Genomic DNA, 8951 nt, shown 5'->3' with positions numbered 1-8951 from the left:
ATTTTTACATCTAACCTTAGTTATTCTTCATGTGAAATATTTTAATCATTTTCAGAACAATTTTAGTACAGTTCAGTGTAATGTTTCTGTTGATTCCTGTTTGTATTTAATGTGTAATAATAAGACGCACTTAAAGCTACTTGGTCCCGCCCTCCCCACCCGTCGACCCTTCCAGAAGCAGCCGGCAGACTCGTGCTGTTCGCGGTTCAGCCTCACTCCACATTTCCTTCTCAGAAACTGGTTATTTTAGCATCTGAACACTTTTTAAGTGTCCTAACCGCGCCGTCAACATGTCCTCTTTGGGGACATTGGCGTTTGATGAGTATGGAAGGCCTTTCATCATCATTAAAGACCAGGACAGGAAGACTCGGCTGTCGGGCATTGACGCACTTAAGGTACAATGGGCTAACTAATGCTGCAAGTTAGCAACATGCTAATTTGCAAATAGTTGCATGGGGTGGGACAACATCGTACACAGTGAGCCAACAAAATGGATATGATATACCATCGTATAATTCAATAATTGTGGTTTTTGGTGAAATAGCAACAGAATAGCATTTACAAAGGATTAGCCAGTCATGCTAGCATGGAGGCCCATGTGCTTTCTGTGACGCGGTGGCTGTTGCTACGCCCAAAAATGTCATTAGTGATGCACTTCATCTCAAAATCTTTATCGCATATGGCAACTATAGTCTGTATAAGTTTTACGTTTAGAGATTAATAATAAGGAGGTATTTTCTGAAATGTGAGCTGATTTTGAAATGTTTTGCAGTCTCATATTATGGCAGCAAAGGCAGTTGCGTCAACGCTGAAGACATCTCTGGGACCAAATGGTAAGTAAAACCAACGCACTGCAGACACAAAATACTTCCTAAAAAAACGCTAATCATCATGGAGGCCTAGATAACAGTGGGACTGGCACATTTAGCATTTTGATATGTATATTTATCTGCAATGTGTCTTGCACTAATGCAAAGCAATCATTGCACTGAACTACATTTCACCACTTCTTTGTTAATTTGTTATCTGTCAATATTATTTTGACCTTTATTTTATAATTTTTCCAAGATCTATCATTTTCTAAACAATGTTTTTATTTTCAGGTCTTGATAAGATGATGGTGGACAGGGATGGAGAGGTGACTGTCACCAACGACGGAGCCACTATCCTCAGCATGATGGATGTGGAGCACCAGATCGCTAAACTCATGGTGGAGCTGTCCAAGTCTCAGGATGATGAGATTGGAGATGGAACCACTGGAGTTGTTGGTACGGGAATGGAAACAGATCACAATCTTATTAAATTTAGACAACTTTGAAGCATATTCCAGCTGTTTGTGAGTATTATTTTTCACTGTGTTCTCCTCTACCTCCTCAGTGCTGGCCGGAGCTCTGCTGGAGCAGGCAGAGCAGCTGCTGGACCGAGGAATCCACCCCATCAGGATTTCCGACGGTTACGACCAGGCAGCACGTGTTGCAATTGAGCAGCTCGACAAAATCGCTGAAACCCTCCTCTGCGATCCCAACAACACAGAACCTCTGATTGAGACCGCCATGACAACACTGGGATCTAAAATGTGAGTCTTCTTTGATTTTCACCCAGCTGTACCGAATTGTGCAAACTCAGCAAAGATATTAAAGTTCTGATGTTTTTTTTTCTTCTGTCAGTATCAACCGGTGTCACAGACAGATGGCAGAGATCGCAGTGAACGCCATCCTCACCGTGGCCGACATGGAGAGGAAGGACGTCGACTTCGAGCTGATCAAGATGGAGGGCAAAGTGGGAGGCAAGCTGGAAGACACGCAGCTCATCAAGGGAGTCATCGTGGACAAGGAGTTCAGCCACCCTCAGATGCCCAAGGTACAAAGCAGGAGAATATCACTTTCAATGTGTATAACTGTCACAAATCCCTGTATTTTACTCTTAAGTTAATGATGCTGACATTAATTGTTCTTTGTCCTTCCTCAGGAACTGAAAGATGTAAAAATGGCCATCCTCACCTGCCCGTTTGAACCCCCTAAGCCTAAGACCAAGCATAAGTTGGATGTGACCTGCGTTGAGGACTACAAAGCACTCCAGAAATATGAGAAGGAGAAGTTCCAGGAGATGATCCACCAGGTGAGTTTTGCCTCCTCTGAAGTACTAAAACTGAGCATCTGTATTAGTACCTGTGCTCAGAATCTAAACACATTTCTCTTATTAAGGTCAAAAGCAATGGTGCTAACTTGGCCATTTGCCAGTGGGGCTTTGATGATGAAGCCAACCACCTCCTGCTGCAGAACGAGCTGCCCGCCATTCGCTGGGTCGGAGGGCCTGAGATCGAGGTATGTTTCATATGATGGTGCCTTGCTGTAGAGTTGCTTTTGAGCAAAATATATCCATCTTTCACATGGGTTCAAATATTCTGTCCATATATGGTATTGTAATTAACGGCACAAGGAGACTCTTGTTGGCCATCAATATAACCTGTCATTTTATACGACTCGATTTCCCCAAAATAACCAAATATATTGCAACTTATGACCATGCAGTCAGTGGTGATTAGCAAGTCCTTTTTAATTGTTTGTACTGAAGTATCCATTATCGTGTTTCTTCCTAGTTGATCGCCATTGCCACAGGAGGCCGCATCGTGCCAAGGTTCTCCGAGCTGACCCCAGAGAAGCTGGGAACCGCTGGACTGGTGAAGGAGATCTCCTTTGGTACGACCAAGGATCGCATGTTGGTAATCCAGGAGTGCAAAAACACCAGGGCCGTAACCATCTTCATCCGTGGAGGCAACAAAATGGTAGGCATAAATTAGACTTTAAATCGTCACATGTCAATTTATGTTATTCTATCATTCATGGATCTCATTGTTTATTATTTGCTCTCCCTCATCAGATCATTGAAGAGGCTAAGCGCGCACTCCATGATGCTCTGTGTGTGATCCGTAATCTGGTCAGAGACAACCGTATTGTGTATGGAGGAGGAGCTTCAGACATTTCATGTGCTCTGGCTGTCAACCTGGCTGCAGACAAGGTAAGAAAAGCTCACACCTGCAGATACTTAAAGTATTGAGCTAAATTAAATATACTAATTAATTACAGCGTTGATTTTTAAAATAAGCTTTCTGTTTCTCTTCATGCTCTGACGGTCCTTCTTTCTCCTCTCTAGTGCCCATCTTTGGAGCAGTATGCCATGAGGGCGTTTGCTGACGCTATGGAGGTGATCCCCATGGCGCTGGCTGAGAACAGCGGTTACAACCCGATCCAGACCATGACAGAGGTCCGAGCCCGACAGGTCAAAGAGAACAACCCCTTCCTCGGCATCGACTGTCTGCGTAAAAACACCAATGGTGAGGAAGCAGGACTACGATGATCCCACACTTTAATGTGAAAGGAAGATGACATGATACTAATCGCTGTTTTCTTATCCCTCACAGACATGAAGCAGCAGCATGTGGTGGAGACTCTCATCGGTAAGAAACAGCAGATCTCTCTGGCCACGCAGGTCGTCAAGATGATCCTGAAGATCGACGACATCCGAGCACCGGGAGAGGTGGAGGACTGAAGGCTTCCTGGAACTCTTTCCACTAGGCACTTCCCCGAGCTCCATGTCCAAACCGCACTGCGTCTTGCTATTTATCATTTGATACAAAATGTTGCAGCTGTTGTAGTATCAGTCACCATTAAAATGTTGGTTCGTTAAAACATTTCCAGACTCTTAGGTATCTGATTTCAAGCCCCCAGTATGAACCTGGTAATAAAAACTCTATTCCATGTTATGTGTGCATTACATGTCTTTTTATTATTCAAGAAGTTGGCAAACTGATTCAGGAACCACTTCAATCACATTTTATGCTTGAGTTCTTATGTTGATTGGAAATACCGCATTCACACATTTTTGGGACAAGTCAGAATGGCTTTGGTACTATAGTTAGGGCCATGTGCGATTTAAAAGAAAAGTAGGAAACAATTACTTTGATTAAAGTTATAAATTGTATAAAGATTCTCTGGCACATGTAGTTTCTGGGTGCAGGTATGTCCTGACCTCCTTCACATGTACTTGTTGAGCCAGTTGAGCATGTCAGCTCTGGCCTCCAGGATCAGGGGTTTGTCCGCGGGGTTCATGTCTTCCCTCTTTCTGTGGACGAAGCCGTGAGTCTGACCCGGAAAGACCTTCACCTTGTGATCCACCATGCACTTCTCCTTCAAGTTCACTTCAAGCACAGTCGCCTGCAGAGCGAAAGGATGCAAGCACAGGTTTTATTTTTTAAAACGAGACTCTAACATGGTGTATTGTACACGTGGCAAAGTATACTTATAAAAGTTGATAAACCTGGTGCTGTGGGATATATTCATCGTTCTCTGCGAAGATGAAGAGCGTGGGAAACTTCAGCTCGTACTGGTCCTCTCTTTCACGGACGATCCCTGCAGTGTCACATAAAACCATCATAAATCAATCAACCAGCATAATATTTTTATGCTGAGAAATGTAGAGATCTGATGGACTTTTAAACCTCACAATTATTGGAAAAGTGAAGTCTGAACAGAAGTGTGAATATACATTTGGTTTGGGACTAGGACTTTTGGACAAAGGTTGCATATTATATATAGTGCAGATTTTTCCATATGGCGACATAAAGTTATTTAAATGGCATTGGCGTACCGTAGACTGACACTCCTGCTTTGAGCTCTGGGTACTGCAGGGCAAGGTAATGAGTTGCGACGCCCCCCCAGCAGAAACCCACCGCCCCGATGTGTTTGACCCCACACTGCTCCTTCAGGAACCGCAGCACTGCATCCATCTCTCTGGAGAAGGAACCATGAGGACCAAGATGTAATAATGAGGGCAAAGGTCATCCAACAAAAATGACATAGACTAAAAGTAGATAAAGTGAAAATAGGCTTTAAGTTACTTGTTCATGTTTGTTGGCTTTTTGTCTTCCAGCCACTCGTCAAATTTGGACCAGTCATCAGAAGGACCCCACGGCTCCTTCCCAACAAAGAAGTCTGGACAAACAGCGCTGCGAATCAAATCAGATGAAAACACTTGAAATTCTCCTGCACTTTCAGACACACATATGACTCACTCTGCATGTAACGTACATTATAGTGATTATACTCACATGTATCCTTTGTCAGCCACCAGGTCAGCCATGTATCTGGTGTTGGACAGCTGCCACCCAAAGATATCCTGTATCACGATGATGGCTTTGTCAGATGGAGCTGATGGTTTTACCACATAAGCTCCAATGTGCTCGATCTGGACCTCCTGCCCGAGGCCCACATACTCCATCCGGTCCCCGAGATCACAGGGGCACGGCCGGGCTTCATTCGCCATCTGCTGACAGAAAGGTTTCTATTTGGGTGAAAATCTCAGAAAATGACACTGATTTGAGCTATGCATAATGAGATTCCCAATTGGGAAAGTGTGTTGTTTTTTGAGTACTTTTCAATCAGCATAATATTTTTTAAAGTTTTTACATTCATTTATGTCATTTTGCTGAAGGCAAACTTCCCCATCATGTGTTTCTGAGAGACATAATTTAGCTATATGTTAAGACAATAACTTTATTCAAATATAAGGAGCAACCAAAACTCCAGATTCATTGTTTTAGTTCGTTTCATTGTATTCTGTGTTCTCCTGATATAAGTGTTCATTGTATTTGATTGTTAACTGTTTCTCTTTTAAATTAAATTAAATACAATCAGCTGACAGGTAGGAAGACAAACAGAAGGAAAGTCAGCTGGACAGAGAGAAGTGTAGCAGGGTCATTTTGGGGTAAAAATGACTTTCTCTGTTTTTCTGTATTTCGTATCACGATGACTCATCGTTTTTGCACAAATTCCCTCTGCTCAAACAAAAAGTTTCAAAATGTAAGGTTCATGTTTAAATCAGTGTGCATAAATCAGACAGACTTACCGTATTGTTTTCTTGATTTTGCGATGAAAGAGGAAACAATCTTTTCAAGACAAAGTACCAAGAGTCTGAGTAACTGGAAAAGTGAAACAATGAATTTCCTACTGGTCCCTTCAAAATAAAAGCTGAAAGGTGGGCGTAATTGTGTCATTAATTACAATTACCTTGTGTCTGTTATAATGAGTTCTCCAAGTGAATTCCTAACGTCGGCCTCGTTAGAGGGTTGAGTATGAAGCTTGGACAGTTATTTCAAAGAATGCATCGGGCGGAGATTTAACCCCAGTTTTATTCTGCATTAAGTCCTATTTCCACGGTTTCCATGAGACACGCCTCTCAAAAGGCTCCGCTGGGATTCGAACCCAGGATCTCCTGTTTACTAGACAGGCGCTTTAACCATCTAAGCCACGGCGCCGGTCTATTGTCGGTCCATCCGCCCAGTACCGGAACCTGAAATGGGCCCGGTGAACTCAATGTTTTTTCTAAATATGTTTAGCATGATATTTATTGCAAACTACATTTTTGGTGACAACATATCTCCAGATCTTTTAATTTGAAGGATTGTCCTGGAACATATCAATACAATTCATAGTTTGATAACATGCTTAATATTATCCAAACCCCCTTTCACCAAAAGAGGCTGCATGTTAAATACAATTGCTTTGAATAACATGCGCTTATTGTTAATATTCGTCCAGCATTTGTATTTTAGTTGAGTATTCTTTTTGGCTGTGTGATCTGTATAATCTTTTGGATTTATAATGTGTGTTTCTGGTCTTATCCTCCATTCATTGTTCTTTGTGTGCCATGCTAATACAAAAGTAACATACTCAACTAATATCCTGCAGATGTCGCTGTTCAACATTAATGGATTTTTGATTTCTAATAGAACACCACATTGAGCTAGAAATAAATGTAATGTTAATATCTGAGAATGGTTTGCACTTCACCTGTAGTGTACAACATGTAGGCAGAGGTGAAAGAAGTACTGTTGTACTTGAGTAAAAGTAGAAGTACTCAGATCTTGTACCTGAGTAAAATAGAAGTACTCAGGTCTTGTACTTGAGTAAAGTAGAAGTACTCAGATCTTGTACTTGAGTAAAGTAGAAGTACTCAGGTCTTGTACTTGAGTAAAGTAGAAGTACTCAGATCTTGTACCTGAGTAAAGTAGAAGTACTCAGGTCTTGTACTTGAGTAAAGTAGAAGTACTCAGGTCTTGTACTTGAGTAAAGTAGAAGTACTCAGGTCTTGTACTTGAGTAAAGTAGAAGTACTCAGATCTTGTTCTTGAGTAAAGTAGAAGTACTCAGGTCTTGTACTTGAGTAAAGTAGAAGTACTCAGGTCTTGTACTTGAGTAAAGTAGAAGTACCAGAGTGTAGGAATACTCTGTCACAGTAAAAGTATTCTAAATGTTCCTCCAGTGAAAGTAGAAAGTACTCTCCTCTAAATGTACTTAAAGTAGCGACAGTAAAAGTAGTCATTGTCTGATTGGTCCATTTCAGAATAATATCTCTGATATGTTTTATAATGATTGATCATTAAAGTGTTCTCAGAGCTGGTAAAGGTGCAGCTAGTTCTAATGGCTTTGTATACTGCAGGGTAGCTGCTGGATTTACTGCAGGTGAACTAAAGTCTGATTTAAGGGAGATTATATTTACAATCATTAATCCAATCCTGAATTGTGTAGTAGAAGTAGCAAAACATTGCAATACTCAAGTAAAGTACATGTATCTCAGAAACTGTACTTAAATACACTACATGAGTTCATTTACATAGTTACTTTCCACCTCTGTGTAGGTTAAAATACTGTCTCTCTTCCACATTCACCTGTGGTATATTTGGGTGAAAATCTCTAAAAATGACACTGATTTGAGCTATGCATAATGAGATTCCCAATTGGGAAAGTGTGTTGTTTTTTGAGTAGGCCTACTTTTTAATCAGCATAATATTTTTAAAGTTTTTACATTCATTTATGTCATTTTGCTGAAGGCAAACTTCCCCATCATGTGTTTCTGAGAGACATAATTTAGCTATATGTTAAGACAATAACTTTATTCAAATATAAGGAGCAACCAAAACTCCAGATTCATTGTTTTAGTTCGTTTCATTGTATTCTGTGTTCTCCTGATATCATTGTTCTTGTATTTGATTGTTAACTGTTTCTCTTTTAAATTAAATTAAATACAATCAGCTGACAGGTAGGAAGACAAACAGAAGGAAAGTCAGCTGGACAGAGAGAAGTGTAGCAGGGTCATTTTGGGGTAAAAATGACTTTCTCTGTTTTTCTGTATTTCGTATCACGATGACTCATCGTTTTTGCACAAATTCCCTCTGCTCAAACAAAAAGTTTCAAAATGTAAGGTTCTTGTTTAAATCAGTGTGCATAAATCAGACAGACTTACCGTATTGTTTTCTTGATTTTGCGATGAAAGAGGAGACAATCTTTTCAAGACCAAGTACCGAGAGTCTGAGTAACTGGAAAAGTGAAACAATGAATGTCCTACTGGTCCCTTCAAAATAAAAGCTGAAAGGTGGGCGTAATTGTGTCATTAATTACTATTACCTTGTGTCTGTTATAATGAGTTCTCCAAGTGAATTCCTAACGTCGGCCTCGTTAGAGGGTTGAGTATGAAGCTTGGACAGTTATTTCAAAGAATGCATCGGGCGGAGATTTAACCCCAGTTTTATTCTGCATTAAGTCCTATTTCCACGGTTTCCATGAGACACGCCTCTCAAAAGGCTCCGCTGGGATTCGAACCCAGGATCTCCTGTTTACCTCCATTCATTGTTCTTTGTGTGCCATGCTAATACAAAAGTAACATACTCAACTAATATCCTGCAGATGTCGCTGTTCAACATTAATGGATTTTTGATTTCTAATAGAACACCACATTGAGCTAGAAATAAATGTAATGTTAATATCTGAAAATGGTTTGCACTTCACCTGTAGTGTACAACATGTAGGCAGAGGTGAAAGAAGTACTGTTGTACTTGAGTAAAAGTAGAAGTACTCAGATCTTGTACCTGAGTAAAATAGAAGTACTCAGGTCTTG

The 8951-nt window shown here is 40.8% G+C and overlaps 2 protein-coding genes and 1 non-coding gene across 5 annotated transcripts; 1 reads left to right on the top strand and 2 right to left on the bottom strand.

Annotated features, from left to right (window-relative positions):
- Positions 1-138: 138 nt before the first annotated feature.
- On the top strand, positions 139-3763 carry cct5 (chaperonin containing TCP1, subunit 5 (epsilon)). Its single transcript, XM_063912116.1, has 11 exons — positions 139-395; positions 773-833; positions 1104-1268; positions 1378-1576; positions 1668-1860; positions 1969-2118; positions 2205-2324; positions 2600-2785; positions 2881-3018; positions 3154-3334; positions 3422-3763. The coding sequence occupies exons 1-11, from the start codon at positions 291-293 to the stop codon at positions 3547-3549; spliced, it is 1626 nt and encodes a 541-aa protein (XP_063768186.1). The 5' UTR covers positions 139-290; the 3' UTR covers positions 3550-3763.
- cmbl (carboxymethylenebutenolidase homolog (Pseudomonas)) lies at positions 3761-8373 on the bottom strand. 3 transcript variants are annotated; one of them, XM_063912118.1, is made up of 7 exons: positions 6066-6140; positions 5905-5977; positions 5108-5322; positions 4898-5005; positions 4648-4790; positions 4318-4409; positions 3761-4214 (listed from the first exon to the last, which is right to left on the bottom strand). In XM_063912118.1, exons 3-7 carry the CDS (start codon positions 5320-5322, stop codon positions 4035-4037), a joined length of 738 nt encoding a protein of 245 aa, XP_063768188.1. In that variant the 5' UTR covers positions 5905-5977; positions 6066-6140; the 3' UTR covers positions 3761-4034. The 3 variants fall into 3 exon arrangements, with proteins under 3 accessions (XP_063768188.1, XP_063768187.1, XP_063768189.1); XM_063912117.1 differs by lacking the exons at positions 5905-5977; positions 6066-6140 and adding an exon at positions 8301-8373; XM_063912119.1 differs by lacking the exon at positions 6066-6140 and having other exon boundaries at positions 5905-5933.
- trnat-agu (transfer RNA threonine (anticodon AGU)) lies at positions 6240-6313 on the bottom strand. The gene has a single exon. It is a non-coding gene; the product is annotated as a tRNA-Thr (tRNA).
- Positions 8374-8951: the final 578 nt, after the last annotated feature.

Source organism: Eleginops maclovinus, chromosome 21 (assembly GCF_036324505.1).
Source record: "Eleginops maclovinus isolate JMC-PN-2008 ecotype Puerto Natales chromosome 21, JC_Emac_rtc_rv5, whole genome shotgun sequence".
Lineage (NCBI taxonomy): Eukaryota > Metazoa > Chordata > Actinopteri > Perciformes > Eleginopidae > Eleginops > Eleginops maclovinus.
This window is presented reverse-complemented; position numbering and strand designations above follow the sequence as displayed.